This window comes from Schistocerca nitens, chromosome 5, assembly GCF_023898315.1.
Source record: "Schistocerca nitens isolate TAMUIC-IGC-003100 chromosome 5, iqSchNite1.1, whole genome shotgun sequence".
Lineage (NCBI taxonomy): Eukaryota > Metazoa > Arthropoda > Insecta > Orthoptera > Acrididae > Schistocerca > Schistocerca nitens.
The window spans coordinates 540,259,131-540,286,660 of NC_064618.1; the positions used below are offsets into that span (position 1 = coordinate 540,259,131).

At 39.9% G+C, this 27,530-nt stretch overlaps 1 protein-coding gene and 1 long non-coding RNA gene across 2 annotated transcripts in view; one reads left to right on the forward strand and one right to left on the reverse strand.

Annotated features, from left to right (window-relative positions):
• The window catches only part of LOC126260155 (uncharacterized), a 28,228-nt gene extending 13,393 nt beyond the window's left edge, over positions 1-14,835 (forward strand). Inside the window, exons 2-3 of the long non-coding RNA XR_007546613.1 lie at positions 14,310-14,415; positions 14,573-14,835. This is a non-coding gene — a long non-coding RNA (uncharacterized LOC126260155). The remainder of the gene's footprint in view (positions 1-14,309; positions 14,416-14,572) is intronic.
• Positions 1-27,530, reverse strand: part of LOC126260154 (cadherin-23-like) — a 370,016-nt gene that overhangs the window by 13,584 nt on the left and 328,902 nt on the right. Inside the window, exons 28-30 of the mRNA XM_049957412.1 lie at positions 14,276-14,412; positions 12,617-12,815; positions 532-724 (exon numbers count right to left, since the gene is read on the reverse strand). Coding sequence (XP_049813369.1) covers positions 532-724; positions 12,617-12,815; positions 14,276-14,412 — 529 coding nt within the window. The remainder of the gene's footprint in view (positions 1-531; positions 725-12,616; positions 12,816-14,275; positions 14,413-27,530) is intronic.

The following is a 27,530-nucleotide window of genomic DNA, read 5'->3' on the forward strand; positions in this document are numbered from 1 at the left end:
CACATGAGGTGCTGGCCCGTCACGTATTGTTCAATAAGCCCATGCTGGTGCATGGTGACTGAACTCGGATGCCAGGAGGTGGCACTTTCATACAGCACTGACAGCTGTGCAACAAGATTGACACAAGCAGCTGCTGCCCAGGGCCACTATGCGAAAACATCACATGTCATTCTACTGGCTTCTGTCCCATTCTGTAATGGTGTATTCTCTTGTTAAGTTCGCTCTGCTTGCTAATCATTATATGTCAAACAGGTACTGACCCACCTTTGTAAAAGGACAATGTAGTGAACAAGTTTGTGGTTTCAGCATTAAGCATACATAGGTATTGTATTTTTATTGACATTCTCAATTGTGCGTGTTACTGCAACAACTACTAATTCTGAAAGATTGAGATTCATTATCTATATTGTTGATATTACACCTACTGTTCTTGTTACAATTTATGCAGGTGCTAATCTTTACCTTTTAAATTTCTGTACATTAACCTTACATTATCATTCTTTAAAAAAAACTGATAATCCTTTAACTTACCAAATGCTGATACAGTGGCAGCTTTTATTTGTCTTTGGTAGCGTGCTCTTTGTGACAAACATATGGAAATAACCAAAATGAGTAAAATTCCCAAGAAGATTGTGGTTACCATTAGCCACATCAAGAGGAGATCCTCTGAATCACTTTTTAGTAGCTGTGTCTCTGCTGGTTGAGTGTCTAACACATTGAAATCCTGTAATTTGATGGGTTTCATGTAAATTGTGTGGAAATATTTAAAACATTAAATTTAAATATTATCTTAATAACAAAAGTTAAATGGCAACATTTATTAATGACAAGAGCAAAGTGAGAACAGCATTGCCTCCAAAAAGAAGGTGCCCAAATAACGAAACAGCAGTACTGTGTGAACTGCCCAGATTTTTGGACTTTGAGCCACAGTCAACCAGTTGAGAAAGGAAGAATTATTTTTCGCAGTTCAACTGTGATGAATATGTTCTGCTAGATGACTCAGATTACACAATATGTAGCAGAAATTGTTTTTGTTATAGTTATTAATATACATTTTGTTTAGTTTATATTATACAGTAAGGTATGAATGGAAAGACTGGGAAGTACTGTGTAACTCAAACTGCAGTAGTAATAGGTAAAGATTAATTAGCAGTATTTGACCCTTTATGTTTTGCACCATGAAGTTGTGATCTTCCCAACATGGGTGAAGGAGTGATTGATTTTATCATTCCAACAGCCTGTTCCCTGGCTACAATCCAAGCAAAACTTCCTCAGCCTATCATGAGGTGCTCTGACCAGTGAGCTAGAATAAGATGAAGATGTTGCTTAGGTCAAGGAATGGATTAGTAATCAATATGTGTTAGTTATTGTAGAGTTGTTTGTGACACACTTATGATTAAATACTGTAAATGACAAGATGATATTAATGAAGGATATTAATTTAACTTTATTCATACATAAAACAGTTGCAAATGATCATATGAATCAATAAACAGAATAACTGCAGTTAACTTTTCAAAGAAAATGATGGTGATGTAGTGATGTGAAGCTGACAACCTCATTACTGCAAGTCACATCAAGAAATGGGAAAGAAACTGTGCTCAGTGATAGCTGTTTTGAAGAAACATGAGTAATAAATGTGTTGGAAATAGGGATATGGACAAGGTAGAATATTGAATACATGACCGTATGTAGAGTAACACAGTTTTTGTTGTAGACGATTACACGAGACAGTTGCACATGAACAGTGCACAGTGCTTACTAAACAGTCAGAAAGAGTCCACAAAGTTTCCCTTCCTTGACAGTGACATTGTTGCAATTGATAGTTGCTATAGAGCCCCATCCACTCTGGCAATGTGGAGTGCAGGGGAGGAAATGAAGGAGTGGTGCTGACATCAATGAGACAATGTGGTGACCGGTCGACATCAGGTGTTGTGTGAGACACATTTGCCTGACCAGCTGCATTGTGGCTGGCCCAGAAGGGGGCTGTAGCTGGACCATTTCTCACAAGTGTGAATGTCTTATAACCAACCGTGTCATTGCTGGGATGGAAACCAGGCACTTTCATGAGACATGACTGGGCCATTTTTCATAGCCACAATGGGCATTCTGGGATTGCTCAACAAGTAGTATATCTGTGGTTGACATGCAAAATGTCCAATGTGTCACACGGGACACCAGTGGTGCAACTGAAAAGAGAGAGAGGGGCCAGGGTGTCAGTGGTGAGGATGTTGGCATGTAGAGACCAGACATACAAAAGCGACTCTGATCCAATCACAATTATGATGTATGTTGATAGGGTGATGCGACTGATGTGAGTTGCTAATTTATTAGGCCGTGTGAACATCGATGGGCGTGGCCTGTGCGGTGACTGTCCATCATGAGCTGGAGGCCGAGAAGAGGCAGGAATATTGGGTACCAATACATGTTGGATTGTGGTTGAAGCCTGTGTAGGCAGAGATGCAATCACAGAGTGCGGCATTATTGTGCTGAACTCATGTTGGGAGGCGCTGCAGTTGTTGGTGACAATTGGAAGGGAATAGTGCAATTGATAGTGGCACACTGGCATCATGTTGTGTTTGATTCCTCTGATGAGTCCTGAATGTGGCAACATTGTTGCCATGTGGTATGTGTGCAGTAATCAACAAGGTGAACATAATCAGTAGAGTTAGTGATGTTGTGTGAAGATTGGCAGTGGATGGTGAGCGAGCTGCAGAAGAGACTTGGTGACAGTGTGCTGTCTTGCTCAAGGGGCATTCCTGAAGATGCCAGCAGCAGAGGAGCGCAGGTGGCAAGAAGAGACACAGTGTCTGTCGTGGGTGTTTTGCTGCATGTCCGGGATCAGTGACAGTGCAGATGCTGGATGGAGTGGGGAATGGGCATGGTCAGATGTTGGGTAGGCATGAACGTTTTGTGGGAGTGGGGTCATGCATGTGCTGCACACTTGTCATCGTGATGACTGTGTGCTGAGACCATGAGCTGCTCGCACACTGTGGTAGGGGAAATCGATGTGTCATTATTATGTTGCAGGAACAACACGATCTCTGTACACAGTGCACTCGAAGATGCATGGCAGTCGGCATAATGTTGATGAATCACCAAGAACTTGTGAGGTGAGGAGGCACACTGCTTGAGTGTGTCAATGAATGTACAGATGTCTTCCCATTGTTTGTATTGAATGGTAGGGGCAGAGTCGCCAGGGCGAAAGGTTCTGGGATGCAGCATTCCACATTGTAGCAGAGGAGATCAGTGTGAGGTGCAAGCAAAGAGAGGTACAAATGGCGTAAAAAGTTCATTGCTACATCTGGTTTCATGATGTCCTTACAAGAGAATGTCCATGCGAAGTGGTGAGACGACACATTGTGATCAATGAGCTGGCAGCTTCATGCGATTTGTAGGTTCGTCCACTGTCAGCAAACCATCAAGCGATGTCAGAGCTGATATCTGCCAGGAAATGGTTTATTGGAAGTGGGATAGGCGAAGGTGGAAACCTCACAGAAAACTTGTCAGAATCCGAGCCGGTGAGAATATTACATTCATGTGTGCAATCGGAGGTGTGAAATCTGTTAGCAGTCATTGTCAGTGGAGTGAGAGAAGATTCACTGCTGTTGGAACGTTGAGGTGTCTAGGATGGTCTTCTCTAATACATAAACTTGTTGTGAGCACTGCTGATTAGTCACAAGCTGGTGACAGGCACTCATGTACAGGTCAGCGCATGGTGTGTGGTCGCATCGTGCGAAGTTGTTTGTTTTAATGGGTTGCAGGTCACTGCCTAGCAGCAGAAGGGGTATACACTGTATGATGCGTATATGTGCGTGATGCAAAATATGTGTTGTCCATGGAAAACAAACACAAATCTATGCAACCAGAATGTTGCAGTCCAAATGGTGCATGGCATTTCTGGAAGTAGGGTAGGATGAAGAGGTTCCACAGTAGATCATTTGTTACTGTCAGTTATTCAGGACTAGTGTTGTAAGTTGAATCACAGAACTGAAGAACTTCACTTGCTCGGTTTCTAAAGATGGTGGAAAAGATGGCTAAGAAGCACTGCACTGTACAGAATGGAAACCATAGGTATGATGTGAAAATTTCTGTGGTTGGTGGTTATGTGCGGGTTGCATTGTCATAACTGTATTGTCATGAATTTTACTTCATAAACGGTCATTAGGAATCATTTGGGTCGCCAATGGGGGAAATCTGGATATGGATGGGTGTAGAATATTGAATCCATGATCCGTACAACCTTTTTATTGAAGACAATTACACGAGACATCCACAACGTGTAAAGAGGAAACATTAAGTAGTTTAGAAAATAATTAACTCAAACAGCACCCATATAAACTAGAGCTCTCCAACTTTGGATCTCATTTCTGTCAGTTCATTTGCATACAAGCCCTTTCCTTCTCTTTGTGGCATGTTCCCTCTACATAATCTATGAAGACTTCAAGCACCTTTTCCCATCTTTGAACTCCTCCTTTCAACATTTTTGTCAGAAGAATTTTGTGCATTTTCTTCAATTTCAGTCTGCAGTTCATAACCAGTAACTTATGGTTGGGCTACAATTTGCTTTTCTCTGCTCCCAAAATTTTCCAGGCCTCAACCTATGATAACCTATTGTCACCATACCCACCACCCAAGAGCTTTCACCCTCTTGTCCTATCACATCCCTCCTTTTTACATGCCTCACCCTCTTTATATGCTGCCCTCTGGTAGTGTACCTGCCTGTTCTTTCCCCTTCCCACCTCCTCCCCTTTTCTGCTCCTTTCCTTTTCCACTTCCCATTGTTTTATTTTTTTTTTCATCCCCATGCCCCACCTCCGAATGCTGCACCTGGTAGTCTCTAGTTCCTGTACGCCCCACCAGACAGCACTCTTCTGTCACACCACCCATACCCTGCTATCCTTCCCTCTTCCCCACCCCACTCCAGATTTCAATTCATCAATTGGGATATTTGTAATTAACATTTTAACTTTTTATTTGAAATTTATCTATGTTACTTCCTTACTTCATTGTCTGTAACATAAATAATAAATGATTTCCCTTATACCTGAGTTTTACTTCCAGATATTTTACACTCAAATGCCCATTTGTACCAAAAATAACCATTTCAGTCATAACTGATTACAACTTTCAGTACACATGATTTCAATTTAAACTTGTCATTACAAATCAATATATAACAGAATTAAAGGAATTTAACCACATAGTGCTTCCTCAATTAAGCTGAAAGCACTAAGTTACCTGTAGAATCTGATTTCTAACTGTAACAATATTATGAGAAGGAAAGTTGCTACTCACCTTATAGCAGAGATGCTGAGTCGCAGATACGCACAACAAAAAGATTTTCACACTTAAAGCTTTTAGCCAATGGCCTTTGTCAACAACACACACACACACACACACACACACACACACACACACACACACACACACATTCATGCAAATGCAGCTCACACACACGAATGCAGTCTCAGGCAACTGATTGTGTTTTTTCGAGACAGTCACAAAAGATTTTTTCTTATATCAGTGATTCATAATATAATATACCATTTTCATCTATGAAATAATTATTTTGCATTCCAGTTGCGGATCCAGGGTTCATAATTTGTTACAGTCTCTCCTGCATGCCTCACCAGATATACAGAGTGATTATAATTAAAATTAAACTTTCAAAGCACTTTAGTAATATCACCAATGGTCAGAATGACATCAAATTGCAAAGATATATTATCAGAGAAGGGGCAGAATGGCAGAAGAAAAAAACAGTGTGAAAAGTGATCAATAGATGGCGCTATGTGTGTCAGATTACGTAAATGAAAACACCTGTCGTGCACACGACCCACTGAAGTTGGTATAAACACGCTGGATACATGGCTTTTCCTCCTTTCATGTCTGCAACATTCGCTGTGACTGTCTCACTGAAGGGCCGCACTCTGCTTGTAAAGCTGTATTACAAGAATAATGAATGTGCACACGTCGCTCTGCAGAAGTTCCAGACACTGAAGGGTTCAAAAAAAGGCGTTGGTCCGATGACTGCCGTCAGTCTGGAGAAAATGATTCGGAAATGTGAAAAGACAGGTTCTTTTGGTGTGCAGCCTGGTAGAGGGAGGAAACAAACTGATCTGATGTCAGTGGAAGCAGTGACCACAGCAATGCAGGAGGAGACGATTGGTGGTGTGCAAATGTGTAGTGTATGGAGAATTGCCCGAACATTGGACATACTCGTGAGCATGGTACATAAAATCCTATGAAACATCCTTCTTTGCTATCCATTCAAAATTACCCATATGCATGAGTTGCTTCCTGTTGACCTGCCAGCAAGAGAGACCTTTACTTTAGAATTTCTTGCTCGCATGGAAGTGGACAATGATTGATCGTGGAAGACTTTGTGGACAGACGAAGCCCCCTTCCACCCGACAGGATATCTCAATACACAGAACTGTCGAATATGGGCAACGGAAAATCTACACGCAAATCAACCAGTACCACTTCATCATGAAAAGGTCACTGTGTGGTGCGGGTTTACAGCATCATTTATCATAGGGCCATATTTTTTTTCAGAGAGAGAGGTGCTTGTGGTCCTGTTATCTGTACCATCACTGGTAAGCGCTATGAGTGTCTTTTGTGCAACCACATCATTCCAGCTCTCTAACAGTGTAGATGTATGGATGGGATCATTTTTATGCAAAATGGCACACCTCTGCACATTGCAAATCCAGTTAAGCAGCTGCTGAAGCACCATTTCGGAAATGCTAGAATTATCAGCTTCCATTTCCCTACAGCCTGGCTGTCCTGATCACCTGATCTTAATCTGTGTGACTTCTGGCTGTGGGGCTATCTGAACAATGTTGTGTTCAGTATTTTGATTGCAAACTTAGCTGCACTGAAGTCATGCATTGCACAAAACATTCTGAACGTGACCCGGAAGCACTTCGATCAGTTGTGGAACATGCTGTTTCTCAATTTCAATTTGTTGCAGAAAACAGTGGACAACATATTGAACATGTTTTGAGCAAGTCACACAGAAAATAATAATCTGATTTGATTTTGACTAATGCTTTTTATGCGGATTTTGGCCTCAGGGCAATTAAAAACTGATGTGATTGATGCTTTCTATGTGGTTTTTGGCCTCAGGACGATTAAAAACTGGTGTGATTGATGCTTTTTATGTGGTTTTTGACCTCAGGACAATTAAAACTGATGTGATTAATGCTTTTTATGTGACTTTTGGCCTCAGGGCAATTAAAAACCAATGTGAGTGATCACTTTTATGCAGTTTTTGGCCTCAGGATAATTAAAAACTGATTTTTTCCATCTGATGTGATATGACCCTGCCATGGTGGATGAGCTTACGTAACTAACAGTATCACACCTACACACCCATGCACACTGAGTAGTGTGGTTAATTTATGACCACTATTAAATTGTGATGCTTACAGTGCCATCTATTGCTACATTTTGTAACTATTTATTTTTCTTCTGCCAAATGTTTTCTCCCTTCTCTGATAATATTCCGTTGCAATTTGATGTCATTCTGCAGCAGTTTGAAAGTTTAACTTTAATTATAATCATCCTGTATTTTGCTGTCACCCCACTTTTAACATTTTACAAATGTCCATTATTTTAATAACACGAATAATAGCAAAAGCAATAACAATAATAATAATATCAATAACAATATAGTGACAATAAAATGATGAGTGGTTATAATTAAACTGAGTGCTGCATTGTGGGCTGCATACATTACAGGATGCTCAAACATCATAGGTATGTTTATTAATTGCTGCACTGAAAAAAAAAAAAAAAAAAAAAAAGTTCTATTTTCTGCCACCTGCCACCAGGTGAAAATATGGCAATGTAAGCAGTCAGAATGTGAAATGTTTTCTGTTTTGATGCCAGTATGCTGTTTGTCACTTGTCATTGTGTGTTGATCTCTTTTGCGAAGTGACTTTTGGTGTAAAGGGTTAAGAAGGTTAAGTTTTCCATACAAAACATATCAGCAATTGAGGAGAAAGACTGTGAATTTCTGGTAATACCTATGGTAATAATCGCATCACCTTTAGGCAATTTCAAGATTTGTGGCCTTCAAGATCCCCTGACCTAAATCTATGAGATTTTTGGTCTTATCAAAATTGTAGCAATAGCAGTGCTGCACTACAGAAATATTGCCAACAGAAACATCTGCAAAGAGATCTATTGTCAATAAATCGGTCAAGGAACGTCAAATAATTGGAAGAAATAGGTGCAGCAGGGAGAGGGAGCAGCCCATTCCCATGGCAGCTGTTTATGAAGTTACTGTAACTATAACTGACTGTGCAGCACATGCCTCAAATTCTACAGCCAGTCGTCAAGCTGAGTTACAGGAATTGGTAACAATTCAAAAGATTTTGTGGCACATTTTACACTGGTATCATCCCTACAAGATTCAGAAAGAAGCCCCAAGATAGGGTGCAATCCCTTCACTCTTTGGCATGCATGGAAATGTGTAACATGTGGCTGGGGAATATTCTTTGTGCATATGAGGTACATTTTACTCTGCACAGTGCCATGAATGCACTGAATTGTTGCATATGGAATTCTACTCTGCCACATATTGTGCAGTGACAGCCACTGCACTCAGCTTATGTGACTGTATGATGTGGTTTTATAAGCTGCTTCATTCACAGTCATTTTATTTATATTTTTATTTATTTATTTATGAAATCTCACCTTGTGGGACTGTTAGGTGTACAGTGACATCTGCATGTTATAAGGACATCCTTGTGCAAGATGTAAGTCCAGCTTTGCAAAAATGCAATTGTGTCTACATCACTATTTTCATGCAAAATGGGGTGACATCACATGCTGCTTACCAGGTGAAAGATTTGCTTTGAGAAACCTATAATAACAACAGCATCACCTATAGGCAATTTCAAGATTTGTGGCCTTCCAGATCCCCTCACCTAAATCTATGAGACTTTTGGTAGTGAGGATATCTGAAAGATTGTGCCTGTCAGCTAGTTATCTGGACTCTTCCTGATCAGAAATGATAGCATATGATGACATATCACTCTGTTTACAATGGATACCCTGCAAGCATCTGTCAATCATTTAGACTGTTTACAAAGCCATATTTTCACCTGGTGGCAGAAAGTAGAACTATTATTTTATCAGTGTATCAATTAATGAAAATACCTAGAATGTTTCAGCATGCTGTAATGTATACAGCGCGTACCACAGCACTTGGAACATCATGAGTTCATTTATAATAACCCAGTATACTACCACAGCACTTGGAACATCACGAGTTCATTTATAACCACCCAGTATACTAATATTTAAATACAATAATTGTACAATAACAATAAAATGTATATAATGTTTTACAATAACAATAACAACAATAATAATAATAATAATATGTTATATCAGTGCTTATTACATTGAATAGTGTGATTTCCAACAAATGGGAATTCAAAGATATACAGGCTGTTTGTTTTAACTGAAAACATTGAAATATCTCAAAAACTAATTCCAATTTGTCTGTCTCAGAGGGGACATACAATGGTACCACATCCAAGTCCCCACCCTGCCCCATGTGTGGGTGGTGGGGACTACTTTGAAATCTTCAGTGATAACCCCAGTTTTTTATTGCAGATGACGATTCTATGGCAAAATCTAAACACATTTTGTCTGAATCATTTTCTTTGTTTTGCCACAGATGGCACGTAATTGGAGGAACAGAAATGGGTACACAATCATAATTTACGACATGCTACTCAATGGCCCTTGAATATGTATGGCACGTGGGACCCCATCTTCACGCTGCGAGGGTAGGACAGGCAAGTATTTCATAACTTCTAATTAGAAACACCATTCTTAACACAGAATTCCTCCAACATACTGAACCAGGGACTACTTGATGTGTCACCATAGCCGTGTAGCAAACTAGCAACATATCATGAAAGGCAGTACACTGTGACCGGAGCTCACATATGATGCAGACGTAGAACAGATAGTGACACTGAAAATTACAATATTTGTGCAGTTTTTATTGCCTGCACACTTACCTATCATTTGGAGAACAGATGTACAAGTGGATGATGAATGTTGCTATCACAGATGAAAACTTGAAATGATCCTGATTTCTGGAGAACGTAGGAGAAATGTTGAGGCTGCTGTTGCCTTATATGCTGAATGTTTTCCAGAGAAAGCTCACTCTCATTCATTCTTTTACAAGGTTGTGAATGCCTTTATATCTGATGGCAACATACAGATTGGCAAAAGGAAATGAAGCAAACGTGTTACAGGAGAAGCTAATGAGATAGCTGTGCTAGCAGTGGTGCACCACAACCCATGGATATGCACCCGCCAAAATTACACCACGATTCCAGTATGTCCATAAATAGTATTGTCACAACACTGCATTATCATAATTATCATCCATACCATGTGTCATTGTATCAAGAACTTCGTGGCACCCATTTCCATAACTGGGTAGTGTTTTGTGAATGGACACATCAACAAATGCAAACAACCCCCATGTTCTTTGTTGAGGTACTATTTTCTGATGAGTCTACATTCACAAACCATGGCAGTATTAACTGGCATAACATGCATTACCAGATTTATGTATGAATGTATATTCTTTCAGATGTCCTGTATCTTAACTAATATGTAAGGGTATATGCTAAACTTCACAGTTTCTTTAATCTAATGATAAGATCAATGTATCTGTGCACAAAATAATAATCTGTAGAAAACCTTGACTCATTCTATATCCAGGGATATGTTCCCATATGGATCTATGGAACGCAAAATAAATAAATAAAATAAACAAATAAATAAAAGAGTGTAGGCAATCCCCATTGGTCACAGCAAGTTGACCATCAGTGTCTTTGGTCGGTTATCATGTGGTGTGGCTTTATGTGGAACAAAGTAATTGGTCAATATTTTCTCAATGGCACACGAATGGATGCAAATATCAAAATATTTTTAGAGCAGGAATTATCGGTACTACTGCAGGATGGTGCCCTGAATGTTCAACAATGTATGTGGTTTCAGCATGATAGTCACTCAGTGCATTACGCAACTGAAGTACGGAAGGTATTAGACTGTGTTTACATTGGTCAGTGGGTCAGCAGAGATGGCCCTATTAATTGGCCTGCTAGGTCACTGGATTTGATGTCGCTGGATTTCTTTCTGGGGGATATTTAAAAGATAAGGTTTACCAGAAAGAGCCAACAGGCTGTGAAGACATGGTCAACTGCATCAGAAATGCCTGTACTGACACTCCCACAGATATGTTTCTGTCCTGTGTATGGTCATTTGAAAAGCAGATCACGAAGTGTATTGAAGTTGGTGGTGTTATGTTTGAACACTTAACTCTAATTGGAAAAGTAGAGTAATGTTTGCCTTGAGTCACAGCTACAGTGGCACACTGAGTAGCCCCTGTTCAATATGTTGGAGAAATACAACATTGTGAATGTGGCTTTCAATTAGAAGTTATGAAATACTGGCCTGTCCTACCCTTGCATGATGGAGGTGGAGGTTCCACATGCCACTGGATATTCAAGGGCCATTGAGTAGTATGTCATAAACTATGAATGTGTACCCATTCTATTCCTTTGATTACAGTGCCATCTGTGGCAAAATGAAAATAATGCTTCAGACAAAACGTATGCAGATTTTGCCGTAGGGGTTCCCAATGAAGATTTTAAAATCCCCCTCCCCACCTCCCACACATGGAATGGGATCGGAAGTCAAGTGTGTTACCTTTGGATGTCCAACTCTGAGACAAACAAACTGGAATTATAACTTTTTTTGATTCGATGTGTAGTTTTTGAGATATTTGAATGTTGTCAGTTAAAATGAACACCCTGTATATTATAAAAAAGGCATACATCTCAAAATGTGAGAAGTACATGTCTTTTGCAATTATATTAAGAACTATAACAGCAACAAAGTCTCACAACTTTGATGATTTCATAATTTACACAATATAAAATCAAAGTGAACACTCACCATTATCAGTATTTTACTAAGTAGTATTATTATGAACACAGACTATGGCTATTACAAATGAACTACAGAATGAAGTAAACAAATGAGGACACTTTCCTCTGTTATTGTGAACTGGTGAAACCATTGAACATGGATGCAAAGTAAGGGTTGTGGTAACATGGTAGTCTGCAGCATAGCACACTGTTTACGTTCACAACATATTGAATGCATTTTGGTACTTCAGAAGCTCAGCTGTTTCAAAGTAACAGAATAATGTGTCCTCATTTGTTTACTGCACTCTGTAAGTTGTTCATAACAGCAAAATCTTGCAGTAGATGATAAGTCTTTCACAGTAGTGAAGATTAGCAAGTTCTCTTAATGGATACACTTTAGAACCCGTGTTTACTGGAAATTTTTTCCTTGTTTTGGTCCATACTACTACCTCTAAAAATACGGAACAAATGTGCCCCCCCCCCCCCCCCCCCAACTAACAGACATACATCCTTACTAAAGCAGTTTTTCCTTGTGAGCTCATGACCCTCTTTGGATCTGTACCTGTTTATTCATGCAGAACAGAACGGTGAAATAAATTACATGGATTCCTTGAAAGAATTTAGAATAGTGAAGAAATTACCTTGAAAAGTCCATCCAAGTTCTCGATATTTTGATCCACGAGCCGAAGAACATCATTAACTTCCATGATAGAATTGTCTCTCTTATTAACCAAATGCAAATATAAGTCAGTCTTTGTTTTGTCAACAGAACCGTCATGATTTTCATGTATTTTGTATTCATCAATATTGACAATGGCACCAGTGACGTTTCCTAGAACCCTGTACATTTTTAAAGTTTCAGATAGTCCCATCATTATAAAATGTAGTCAGTAGTGATAATTTTTCATATATGTACTACACTGAAGAGCCAAAGAAACTGCTACACCTGCCTAATATTGTGCAGGACCCCCGTGAGGATGCAGAAGTGCCGCAACACAACATGGCATGGACTTGACTAATGTCTGAATAAGTGCTGGAGGCAATTGACACAATGAATCCTGCAGGGCTGTCCATAAATCCGTAAGAGTATGAGGGGATAGAGATATCTTCTGAACAGCACATTGCAAGGCATCCAGATATGCTCAATAATGTTCATGTCTGGTGAGTCTGGTGGCCAGAGGAAGTATTTAAACTCAGTGTTCCTGGACCACTCTGTAGCAATTCTGGAGACATGGGGTGTTGCATTGTCCTGCTGGAATTGCCCAAGTCTGTCAGAATGCACAATGGACATGAATGGATGCAAGTGATCAGACAGGATGCTTACGTATGTGTCAGTTGCCAGAGTTGTATCTAGACATATCAGGGATCCCACATCACTCCAACTGCACATGCCCCACACCATTACAGAGCCTCCTGACATGCAGGATCCATGGATTCATGAGGTTGTCTCCGTACCTGTACATGTCCATTCACTCGATACAATTTGAAATGAGACTCGTCTGACCATGCAACATGTTTTCAGTCATTAACAGTCCAATGTCACTGTTGATGGGCCTAGGTGAGGCATAAAGCTTTGTGTCAAGCAGTCATTAAGGGTACACAAGTGGGCCTTTGACTTTGAAATCCCGTATAGATGATGTTTCTTTCAATGGTTCACATACTGACACTTGTTGATGACCCAGCATCGAAATCTGCAGTAATTTGCGGATATGTTGCACTTCTGTCACATTGAACGATTCTCTTCAGTCATCTTTGGTCCCATTCTTGCAGGATATTTTTTTTGGCTGCAGCAATGTTGAAGATATGATGTTTTACCAGATTCCTAATATTCACAGTACATTCATGAAATGGACGTATGGGAAAATCCCTCACTGCTATCTTGGAGATACTGTGTTCCATCTCTCATGTGCCAACTAAAAGACCACATTCAAACTCACTTAATTTTTGATAACCTGCCATTTTAGTAACATTAACCAATTTAACAACTGTGCTAGACACTTGTTGTCTTACACAGGTGTTTCTGACCGAAGCGCTGTATTCTGCCTGTTTGCATATCTCTGAATTTAAATACGCATGTCTCTGCCAGTTTTTTTGGTGCTTCAGTGTAGAATAAGACACATCTATAGTAGAAACAAAATTTGTTGTGTGTATTATATAACAAGTGTATTTACAAGATCACCAATTTAAAATTTTACTGTACTAAATCATAATTTTTTAAATGTGCAACCTTAATTTTGATATTATATCAATAATAAAAATGGCAAGATTAAAGCTGATAAGGGAAAATTCTGTATACTTACTCCCTGAAAATTTCTATTCTCTCTCGTACTTCAGATGGATGCTGACGCAGAACAAATCGCACTCTTTGATCTTCACGTAACAGATAAATGAAAACTTTTGCCGTATCAAGAAGTCCATCTGTATCATTCACCAGCACCTGGTAAGTAAGATAAAAATCTGTACCTGTAAACTTATACATTTAAATAAAATACAGACACAGTTTATTTGTTTTCATTTGCTACTGTAAGGTGTTCATAATTTATTATCAAAAACTGTTAACATAATTTCAAAGATTAAATGTTGAACTTATTTTTCAGATGTTTGTTTACAAAGTACTGAGTGAGGAATCTAAGAATGTACCATGGTCCAAGGTGAAGACAAAATTATAAGAATTTCTGCACACACAAACTTATTTTACAATCTCCACTCCATTCACGAATGAAACATGAAGAAACTCCAATATGTGGACAATTGGAAGTATCTTCTCACCATGCGTTTTACAGTTGTTTGCAGAGTTTGGTGGTTGTAGTGTTATAGTCTTTAGTGTGTGGATATTTTTACATTTTATCCTTCCATTTTAATGAACTTTATGTATTCCTTGTGGTCATAAACCTTCATAAAGAAGTATCATACATGCTCTAAAATTTTTTGTAAAGGTTTTCTCTCTCTTACTTTTTCAGATATAAGTTAAATAGAATTTGTGTCATGCACAACTTATTCCCAGTTACATATAGAGAGATTTCTTCATGCTCCTTCTTTATCATAATCATTAGTTTTATTTTTATATGTTGTAAGTGAAACAATTTAGCATCCTTCTGCTACATTCTAGGTAGCTTTGATGTTATATATTTACTCTAAATGTATTATATACCTGCACTGTGGCATCTACCGTTACATTTACGATTCACACTCTCTGACCTGTTGGTTAGATGTTCATACAGTCAAATGTCCCCCCATGAACCATGGACCTTGCCGTTGGTGGGGAGGCTTGCGTGCCTCAGCGATACAGATAGCTGTACCATAGGTGCAACCACAACGGAGGGGTATCTGTTGAGAGGCCAGACAAACGCGTGGTTCCTGAAGAGGGGCAGCAGCCTTTTCAGTAGTTGCAGGGGAAACAGTCTGGATGATTGACTGATCTGGCCTTGTAACACTAACCAAAACAGCTTTGCTGTGCTGGTACTGCGAATGGTTTAAAGCAAGGGGAAACTACAGCCGTAATTTTTCCCGAGGGCATGCAGCTTTACTGTATGGTTAATGATGATGGCGTCCTCTTGGGTAAAATATTCTGGAGGTAAAATAGTCCCCCATTCGGATCTCTGGGCGAGGACTACTCAACAGGACATCGTTATCAGGAGAAAGAAAACTGACGTTCTACGGATCGGAGCGTGGAATGTCAGATCCCTTAATCGGGCAGGTAGGTTAGAAAATTTAAAAAGGGAAATGGACAGGTTAAAGTTAGATATAGTGGGAATTAGTGACGTTCGGTGGCAGGAGGAACAAGACTTTTGGTCAGGTGAATACAGGGTTATAAATACAAAATCAAATACGGGTAATGCAGGAGTAGGTTTAATAATGAATAAAAAAATAGGAATGTGGGTAAGCTAATACAAACAGAATAGTGAATGCATTATTGTGGCCAAGATAGACATGAAGCCCACGCCTACTACAGTATATGCCAACTAGCTCTGCAGATGACGAAGAAATTGAAGAAATGTTTGACGAAATAAAAGAAATTATTCAGATAGTGAAGGCAGACGAAAATTTAATAGTCATGGATGACTGGAATTCGGTAGTAGGAAAAGGGAGAGAAGGAAACTTAGTAGGTGAATATGGATTGGGGATAAGAAATGAAAGAGGAAGCCGCCTGGTAGAATTTTGCACAGAGCACAACTTAATCATAGTTAACACTTGGTTCAAGAATCATGAAAGAAGGTTGTATACATGGAAGAACCCTGGAGATACTAAAAGGTTTCAGATAGATTATATAATGGTAAGACAGAGATTTAGGAACCAGGTTTTAAATTGTAAGACATTTCCAGGGGCAGATGTGGACTCTGACCACAATCTATTGGTTATGAACTGTAGATTAAAACTGAAGAAACTGCAAAAAGGTGGGAATTTAAGGAGATGGGACCTGGATTAACTGAAAGAACCAGAGGTTGTAAAGAGTTTCAGGGAGAGCGTAAGGGAACAAATGGCAAGAATGGGGGAATGAATTACAGTAGAAGAAGAATGGGTAGCTTTGAGGGATGAAGTAGTGAAAGCAGCAGAGGATCAAGTAGGTAAAAAGACGAGGGCTAGTAGAAATCCTTGGGTAACAGAATAAATATTGAATTTAATTGATGAAAGGAGAAAATATAAAAATGCAGTAAATGAAGCAGGCAAAAAGGAATACAAACGTCTCAAAAATGAGATCGACAGGAAGTGCAAAATGGCTAAGCAGGGATGGCTAGAGGATAAATGTAAGGATGTAGAGGCTTATCTCACTAGGGGTAAGATAGATACTGCCTACAGGAAAATTAAAGAGACCTTTGGAGAAAAGAGAACCACTTGTATGAATATTAAGAGCTCAGGTGGAAACCCAGTTCTAAGCAAAGAAGGGAAAGCAGAAAGGTGGAAGGAGTATATAGAGGGTCTATACAAGGGCAATGTACTTGAGGACAATATTATGGAAATGGAAGAGGATGTAGATGAAGATGAAATGGGAGATACGATACTGCGTGAAGAGTTTGACAGAGCACTGAAAGACCTGAGTCGAAACAAGGCCCCCAGAGGAGACAACATTCCATTGGAACTACTGACGGCCTTGGGAGAGCCAGTCCTGACAAAACTCTACCATCTGGTGAGCAAGATGTATGAAACAGTCGAAACACCCTCAGACTTCAAGAAGAATATAATAATTCCAATACCAAAGAAAGCAGGTGTTGACAGATGTGAAAATTACCGAACTATCAGTTTAATAAGTCATGGCTGCAAAATACTAACGCGACTTCTTTACAGACGAATGGAAAAACTAATAGAAGCGGACCTCGGGGAAGATCAGTTTGGATTTCGTAGAAATATTGGAACATGTGAGGCAATACTGACCCTACGACTTATCTTAGAAGCTAGATTAAGGAAAGGCAAACCTACGTTTCTAGCATTTGTAGACTTAGAGAAAGCTTTTGACAATGTTGACTGGAATACTCTCTTTCAAATTCTGAAGGTGGCAGGGGTAAAATATAGGGAGCAAAAGGCTATTTACTATTTTTATAGAAGCCAAAGGGCAGTTATAAGAGTTGATGGGCATGAAAGGGAAGCAGTGATTGGGAAGGGAGTGAGACAGGGTTGTAGCCTCTCCCCGATTTTATTCAATCTGTATATTGAGGAAGCAGTTAAGGAAACAAAAGAAAAATTCGGAGTAGGTATTAAAATCCATGGAGAAGTAATATAAACTTTGAGGTTCGCCGATGACATTGTAATTCTGTCAGAGACAGCAAAGGACTTAGAAGAGCAGTTGAATGGAATGGATAGTGTCTTGAAAAGAGGATATAAGATGAACATCAACAAAAGCAAAACGAGGATAATGGAATGTAGTCGAATTAAGTCGGGTGATGCTGAGGGTATTAGATTAGGAAATGAGACACTTAAAGTAGTAAAGGAGTTTTGCTATTTGGGGAGCAAAATAACTGATGATGGTCGAAGTAGGGAGGATATAAAATGTAGACTGGCAATGGGAAGGAAAGTGTCTCTGAAGAAGAGAAATTTGTTAACATCGAGTATAGATTTAAGTGTCAGGAAGTCGTTTCTGAAAGTATTTGTATGGAGTGTGGCGATGTATGGAAGTGAAACATGGACGATAAATAGTTTAGACAAGAAGAGAATAGAAGCTTTCGAAATGTTGTGCTACAGAAGAATGCTGAAGATTAGATGGGTAGATCACATAACTAATGAGGAAGTATTGAATAGGATTGGGGAGAAGAGAAGTTTGTGGCACAACTTGACTAGAAGAAGGGCTTGGTTGGTAGGACATGTTCTGAGGCATCAAGGGATCACCAATTTAGTATTGGAGGGCAGCGTGGAGGGTAAAAATCGTAGAGGGAGACCAATAGATGGATACACCAAGCAGATTCAGAAGGATGTAGGTTGCAGTAGGTACTGGGAGATGAAGAAGCTTGCACAGGATAAAGTAGCATGGAGAGCTGCATCAAACCAGTCTCAGGACTGAAGACCACAACAGTCAAATGTACATTGATGGGAAAAAAATTGCAGCAGCAAGAAGGAGTTGGGTGACATACGCGAACGTTGGTAGACATGTTTCTACATCTGAAAGATGATTTTTATTCAAATTTTGCACCAGTCGCATAAGAGTAACAGTTCGTTATCTAGGAAGAAAAACTACATGATGTAACGGTCATGAACGTTAGTTACCTTTGAGATGGGATTTGGTGAGTTAAGGAGTAGTCAAGAATGCCTTTAAGGTGACCCAAGACACCTTTATCAACATACCACTGAGTTTGAACGAGATCATGTAATAGGGCTACGAAGGTGGATGTTCCTTCTGTGATATTGCAGAAAGCCTTACCAGGACTTACATGACTACTGGCAGAGCTGGCCGCTGGAATGTATGGTCACAAGAAGACTGGGCTCTGGATGCCATGTGGCACTACCAAGAGGGAAGGTGACTGTGTTCAGCATATGTCTCTGGCACAAATGCAGCAGCAATTTCAGCAACAGTTGGCTCCACAGTGCCACAATGAACTGTTACAAATCACTTACTTTAAGGATACCTCTGAGCCAGATGCCGTGTAGTGTGCATTCCACTGACCCCATACCGCCGCCATTTGCGACTTCAGAGGTGTCGAGAGAGAGGTCATTGGAGGACATGGTGGAGGTATGTTGTGTTTTCTAATGAAATTTGGTTCTGCCTCAGTGCTAGTGATGGCTGCGTGTTGGATAGGAGGAGGCCAGTTGAGGGCCTGCAACCAACCTGTCTGCATGCTAGGCATACTGGAACTATGCTTAGCATTAGTCTGGAATGTGATTGCATATGACAGCAGGAGCACTCTTGTGATTATCCCATGCACCCTGACAGCAAATTTGTACATCAACATGGTGGTTCGACCCGTTGTGCTCCCATTCATGAACAGCATTTCAGGGGTTGTTGGTTGGTTGGTTGTGTTGGGGAAGGAGACCAGACAGCGAGGTCATCGGTCTCATCGGATTAGGGAAGGACAGGAAAGGAAGTCGGCTGTGCCCTTTGAAAGGAACCATCCCGGCATTTGCCTGGAGCGATTTAGGGAAATCACGGAAAACCTAAATCAGGATGGCCGGACGCGGGAGTGAACCGTCCTGCTCCCGAATGCGAGTCCAGTGTCTAACCACTGCGCCACCTCGCTCGGTCAGGGGTTGTTTCCCAACATGCTCTACAGAGTGTTGATATGCTGCCATAGCCTGTTCGATCACCAGATCTTTCAGCTGAGCACATGCGTGACATCATCAGACAACAACTCCAGCATCATCTGCAACCAGCATTAACCATCCCTGTATTGAGTGACCAGGTGTAACAGGCATGGAACTCCATCCCACCAACTGACATCCAGCACCTGTATAACACAGTGCATGCATGTTTGAACGCTTGCATTCATTCTTGTTGTTACAGCGGTTATTAACGTACCAGAATTTCACACCTGCAACGGATTATCTAACACTTATGTTAACCTCTGATCTTGCAGTGTTTATCGGTTATTTTGATTTCGTGGCGTGCAGTTGCAGCTGTGGTGGTTGTGTACTGTATTAAAACATTAAATGTAGTAGATTTCAATTGTTCTTGCAAATATTAGCAGCGTGTTTACATTTCATGGCGTGCAGTTGCAGCTGTAGTGGTTCTTAAGTTAAGCCTGACAAAGTTGTTTGTGCAATGTTATTCACTTATTAAATTTAGCAGTTTTCAATTGTGTCTCATGCTGTTTCTGGTGAAATAATGGTTTAATAAACTTTCAGAAACTTTCATTGAGTTCTTTGACTTGTTTGTGCATTTTTGAGTTAGCTTAAAACATGACCTTGCTATGAATGTTCACTGTATCACAGATCTATCTTACATGACAGAATCTCCCTGTTGTCCACATAATATCAATAGCATGCTTGTTCGGGAGATGTACAGTTTTTCTTCAAAAATTCCTATCCCTGTGATCTCAGAATCATTAATTTAGTATAAATGTAAAAACCACTCAGGGATCATTAATTTTGTAAAAATGTAAACACCACTCAGGGATTAGGCCTTAGGCCTGTTCCATCTGGCTAACTGCATCTTACAAGGCATTATGTGGAGCAATCTACAATTGTAGAACATGTGATCAGCTACAATTGTGGAACATGTGATCAACATGTCACCAGTTCCCCCACCTGTTACTGCCAGCAAATGAATCATGCTGTGGCTTCTGTATTCTAGGAACTCTTCATTTGACCTCAAAATGCTGAGTAGAACCTGTTCTGGATATCAGTAGGAGATACTGGGAATTGAACCTGGATCTTCCACACCGAAATCAGCAGTACTAATCATTAGGCTGTTGAGGTGGTCTGTTTAATTTTGTGTTCAAAAATGGCTCTGAGCACTATGGGACTTAACTTCTAAGGTAATTAGTCCCCTGGAACTTAGAACTACTTAAACCTAACTAACCTAAGGACATCACACACATCCATGCCCAAGGCAGGATTCGAACCTGCGACCGTAGCGGTCGCGCGGTTCCAGACTGGAGCGCCTTTAACCGCTTGGCCACCCCGGCCGGCAAATTTTGTGTACAACTGTTATAATTTATTGAAGACATTTGTATGGCAAGAAGCAATGTCCATTCATTAACAGAAAGAAAACATTTAAAGAACCAAATTAGGTGTTATTTTAGGTTCATCTGTATATCTGCTCCAACTAAACCCTTTGCATTGTAGGTGAAGATTGAGGGGTCATGTATCATAATCACTCCCCAACATTGTCAATTAATTATTATGCTGTCCTGAGTGTGAAACTGGCAGTTCTCTTGTTGTAGTCCCAGAATGTAATATGCTGTGTGGTCAGCATGGCTATCTGCCATGCAGAGGATCTGGATTCAATTCCTGGTACTGCCAGCAATTTTTCCTTGTTGGGAGGACTGGAATGGGGTGCCTCTTGAGGTCTTTTAAGGAGCTACTTGATTGAGAAGTAGTAGTTCAGGTCACAGAACTGACAACAGCTATGAAAGTGGTTATAGTGACTCCATGGCACTCCACACCACAACCAATGATGCCACTGGCAGAGGTCGGTACTGATGGGCCTGCCATAGCCTGTGGATGGAACTTACATTTACAATTTACTTCCAATACGTATTTAGCAGCATGATTTTTTTCCCTTAAACTACCTGTGGAGCATACATAGTTTTTTGTCTTACCTGTACTTACGGGACATGAAAATTATTTACTGACATAGACTGGAACTGTTCTCGATGTGAAGGTGTAACATTATTATAAGCCGGGTGCCCTGATGTCTCCAACTTTAACAGTAGCAAGACATTTTCTAGGGACACTTGACATCCTATTTTTGGAAGCACTAAAAATAATCTGTTTCTGTCTTCAAAAATTTTCATTTATAGTTGCTGAAAACACTAACATTTAATAGTAGGAGATACTTCCAGCATTCATTCAAAGGTATTAATTTAATCCACAAAGTTCAGTTCTAAGCAATTTATCCAGAATATAAAAGGAGTTTTTTACTTTAGCATTAATATGATTCTCTTTTGGAATGCTTCAGAGAATGCTAGTTCTGATGTTATGTCTTAAGCTCCAACAGAAATTTGCTTTAATTATCACTAACCCTTAAAATCCACAACTGGCTTACACATTACACATGATTTCATGGTGATGACTTGTACTGGTTGCCTGACAAGTAGAAATGTTGACTGTAAACAGGTCTTTATGCTTACTCTGTGCAAATATCTCTTATTCTTTAGAAACTATCAATATGGTCATGTACACATTAAGCCACCAGTAGGAATAGGAGACAAAGTAATGCATTTCCTGCTAATTTTATTATATAAACTTAACTTTAAATAAGCAAATTAGTACATAGTAGTGAAGTATAGTTTATTGTTTACACAGTGTACAGCTTTTAGCAGTGGCTGTATGGGCTCCAGACTGTCCCTCAGTGTTCTACTCCATGATGAGGTCTATGGAATATGACGATGAATGAATGGGTTACTTGTCTGATAGCATGTCTAATAATTGTAATCAGACCAAACAATAGTGGGAATTTTGTGTAAGTCATAAGAATATGTTGGTACTGAACAGCAATCAATAACAGAAGTACTGTGAAATCATATGTAGTGTACCAGTAACACAGAATCAAAAGGGTTGGGGGGTAGAGCTAATAATGACTAAGAAAATAGGAGTGGTGGTAAGCTACATTTGTTTTTGAGTCATCAGTCTTCTGACTGGTTTGATGCGATCCTCCGTGAATTCCTCTCCTGTGCTAACCTTTTCATCTCAGAGTAGCACTAGCAACCTAAGTCATAGATTATTTGCTGCATGTATCCCAATCTCTGTCTTCCTCTACAGTTTCTACCCTCTACAGCTCCCTTTAGTAACATGGAAATTATTCCCTGATGTCTTAACCGATGTCATATCATCCTGTCCTTTCTTCTTGTCAGTGCTTTCCATATATTCCTTCCCTTGCAGATTCAGCGAAGAACCTCCTCAATTCTTACCTTATCAGTCCACCTAATTTTCAACATTCTTCCACAGCACCACATCTCAAATGCTTGTACTCTCTTCTGTTCTGGTTTTCCCACATTCCTCTTGTCATTGCCATACAATGCTGTGCTCTGAACGTACATTCTCAGAAATTTCTGCTTCAGATTAAGACCTATGATACTAGGAGACTTCTTTTGGCCAGAAAAGCTTTTTATGTCCTCCTTGCTCTGTCCATCATAGGATATTTTGCTGCGTAGGTTGCAGAATTCCTGAACTCTCTCCATTTATGATGTTAAGTTTCTCACTGATCTCACTTCTGCTACTTCTCATTAGATTAGATTAGATTAAGTTTTTGTTCCATAGACCCAAAAATGAGATGATTATTGTGGGTGTGGAGCAAGTGAGAAAGTATAACTTGAAAAACATAAAACACTTGACTATAATACTCACTACCCCGATCATTTTCCAGGATACTGTCAAAATAAAATACAATACATTACAGTAAACTAGAACTACTAATATTTATAGAATTAATACATTGTCAAAATGAAACATAGTTATGCAATTTTAATAAATTAACCATACACAAAATACCTAATTATGACTATTGTGACCAAGTGCTGTCAAAACTTTAAACTAACAGACATTTTTACTTAAGCTGGTCTAATAGTCCCTGTTAGATATTCATCTACAGAGTGGAAGGAGTTGCTTATCAAAAAGACTTTCAAATTCTATTTAAACTGTGCTTTATCTGAAACCAAGTTTTTAGTGGTTGCTGGCAATTTATTGAAAAGTCTGTTCCTGAATATTGGACCCCTTTTTGGACCAAAGAAAGTGATTTTAGATCTTTACATAGATTGTTCTTTCTTTGATTTACTCTCAATCCTTATTCTGTACTCATTAGACTGTTCTTTCCATGCAGCAGATCCTGTAATTCTTCATCACTTTTACTGAGGATAGGAATGTCATCAGGAATCTTAATGATGATATTCTTCCACCTTGATTTTAATCCCACACTTGAATCTTTCTTTTATTTCTGTCATTGCTTCTTTGACATATAGATTGAACAGCTGGGGCGAAAGGCTATATTCCTGTGTTACACCCGTTTTAATCCATGCACTTCATTTTTGGTCTTCCACTCTTATAGTTATCTCTTGGTTCTTGTACACATTGACTACGTCCCTGTCTTACACCTTTTTTCATCTGTGCAATTCATTCTTGGTCTTCCACTTTTATTGTTACCTCTTGGTTCTTATACATATTGTATACCAGCTGCACCCAGTGCTGCCACCAGCATGTAAACAGTCAGTTGTAAGGAAATGTTACCATCAAAACTTACTACCCATGCACATGTGCCATCATAAAAGTTCTTTTGGAAGTATTGCAGTGTGAGCCACTTGCGGCCCAAAAAGCTGGCAGAACACTGGTCTTTCAAAACTAACTTGTTTACTTAAGGAAAAAATATGTAAGTTATTGAGTAGCCAAGTACAAAATGTGCCAGGAAAGAGAGTAAATAATTGCATGACTATTTGTCACATGACTAGCATGAAAAATATAATTATCTTGGTATGTATGGAGAACCAGAAATGTACTGCAATATGTCTCTGTAAATAACATTATGGTACTTCTTGTTTTCTATGTATTTGTAGATATTTCTGGCTCTCAATACAAGTGAGCAGCCAATGTAGAGCTGGCTGCATGAGAAACATGGGGTGCCCAGATGAATACCTGACACTTTTACCATTTGACCTAGATTCTTGTTTATAGTAACCCAGAAGGCTGCTTTCAATGGGAACTGCAAGAGTTCAAACGGGGATGTTGTTGGGATGATAGGAATTCATGTTGTTAATGCTATCTCTTCCTTGGCTCCATCGGTGATGATGGAGCCCCTGCATGATATGCCTTCTCAGGCCCATGATGTGAAAACCTGGTGCCACTCCACAATTGTGGTGCATCCGTGTTATGAATCAATAAGACAGGCACACACACCTTCAGCTCCAACTTGTTGAATGGCACCCCCAACAGCTCTAATGAGTTTAGAAACTCTACAGGATATGAGGTTGTGTCATCTCTTGTCATCACTGTATCGACTAATGTGTAGGTGGTCACTTCACCAAGTACTCAATAAATTTTTTATTGGTGTTTCCCACTGATTCATTCTTACGCCCCAAGAAAACACTTTCACACAACACTCCTCATCACTCAAGTTTTCATGTAAGCCCAGAAAAACTTCATTTATTAAGTTATCTTCCAAGCTTACAACATTGCAAGAGCAGCTTTCAAGTTTTATTAAGCTTTCCGAATCCATTGCAGCCAATGTGACATTCCTGTCCTTAAGCAATTGGACCAGCAGGAAATTCAACAGGAATGTCTTACCAGTGTCCCCAGGTAATTCCAAGAAACGAAGACCCCCCCTTCTCAGCTTTCCAAGTGACTCAAAATTTTATTGAAACTGTGCCTTTGTTCTAGTGATAACAGGAGCTCAGTTTGGGCAACTTGGGACTCCAAGGCTGCTGTGTTGTAACTGAGGTCCCTCAGCAAATATGTGGACAAATCTCCTGCTTGTTGTGAGGTGGGCAAGCCAAAATCAGACAGGCATTTTCCCACCATCGAGAAAACTTTGTCCTCAATAAGTTTCAGTGCTTCGTTAAAATATACCTCATCACTGGTCTGTGCTATCCCATGGTACTGATGGGTGATTTCTTCAGATAATGCTGCTTTATATTTATTCCAAAGTGTCATATAGGCTTCAAGAGTCTACAGGTGCTCAACATGTTGGCAAAGAGCTCTCTCAACTTGGCTGATGACCAGCACAATGCGGCATCCCCCATTGTAACGTACCAGTGGTCATCATCTTCCAAAAGTCCCGTCACCCCATATGCTACATGGAACATAACATTTTCTTCTCTGTCAACTATTTTCAGGGACTATAAACTGATAGGGCTCCAGACATGGGTCAGAAGCTACTGTACACAATAACACTCAAATTGTGTTACATGCGCAGTGTAAATTCTGCCCAGGGTATCTTATACCTTCACGTTTAGTCAGCCTTTGACCAGGGTGCCCTGTGCACTTTGTTTCCATTCCTTCCATGATGTGTTCCATGTATAATATTTTGGAACACTGGTGTACAGCAAAGTTATGCCAAAGTTGTCCATCTGGCACAGTCGGAAATTGTGGCGAGGGTGGTTGTGGTCGGTGTAGTTACTGATCGCACAAATTGGCCTCCATGAAGTACACGTTCACTGTTGGGAAGGTAAATTGCTAAATGTGTCACTATCAGGGTTTCTTGTGAAGCGGCAAGCCCATTATCCACCACAAAGCTTCACTGCTGCTCACGTATCGACCCACTCTAAACATTTGCACTTTGTCTCTTGGATCTTATTAGCATAGTTCTGCTGTAGCACAGTAAATATTGTCTGGTCACTGCCTTTGTTTATGTATTTGCAAATATATTTAATTGCCTTAATGTGGGCATTAAATATTTTGGAAAGAAGTGGTGACTCTGAAATGACCCAGCTGTTGTACTGTATGATTTCCTGGGCCATACCTCTCACTTTCAATGTGACCGTGCACCTTGCATCCTTGGGTGCTCTACATCTGTACAACAGGTATCCATTTTCGTTCATTTCAGTCTCTTTTAACAGTGGCTGAGGATACTTTTTGGTGCATTTCCTTTCCTTCATGCATGGGGACATAGGGTTCAGCATTCCACAAGGTACATGGAATAGTCTCTTAATAACCATATCATTTGTTCACATTGGGGTCAGGCTGCTCTGCTGACATCATTTCATCAGTTCGGTTCAATCACAATTTCTTTTTTAACCGCAGCTGTGCTTTCCCTATTCAGCGCCATCAACTTTTGCACTTTAACAGTAAAAAGTTGCACTACAATTTCATGGCAGTCTGCCAGTTTCTGCCTGACCATCAGTCCCTCCCTGATCTCAGTCCAGGCTGGGTTACACATGAAGCTGATGAATAAGTCCAGCTAACCACAATTCTGGATACAGGAGAACACATCCTGGGTGTATTCATGGAAGTACCTTGGACTGTTCATGAATGATGATGGGAGGATGACCATCTGACCTAAGTCATTCAGATTTACATTGCTACTGCTTGCAATTGCATCTTGCACATGGATGTAATTCTCTGCACGCAGCTTGCTTTGATTTAGCACTATGAGCCTTAGATGCTCACTCTCCATCTTCACATGCATGTCTATCACAATTTGCAACCGAAGTACACTATAACACAATGGCAAGCTGAAATCATGTTTGTGGACCATCAGATGAATGTGAAACACATAGAAATCCATGCACATAACTTTTTTATTTGGGTTCGGTTCTCCAGTCACCAGATTTGTTTGAGGAATACTGGAATGATATCCTTGTCGCCATTTCCAAAACATAATGGGATACAGTTAGGTATTCATTGTAAACATTTGCTGACATTCAGCTTGTTGTTGAGCAATAGCAAATCAGCGTGTGTCTGCTTCATGTATGGTTTCAGATGCACACACACGTTATGCATGCTGTGCTTGCATGACACCGAGAAGCCACATTTTTGGCTGCCTCA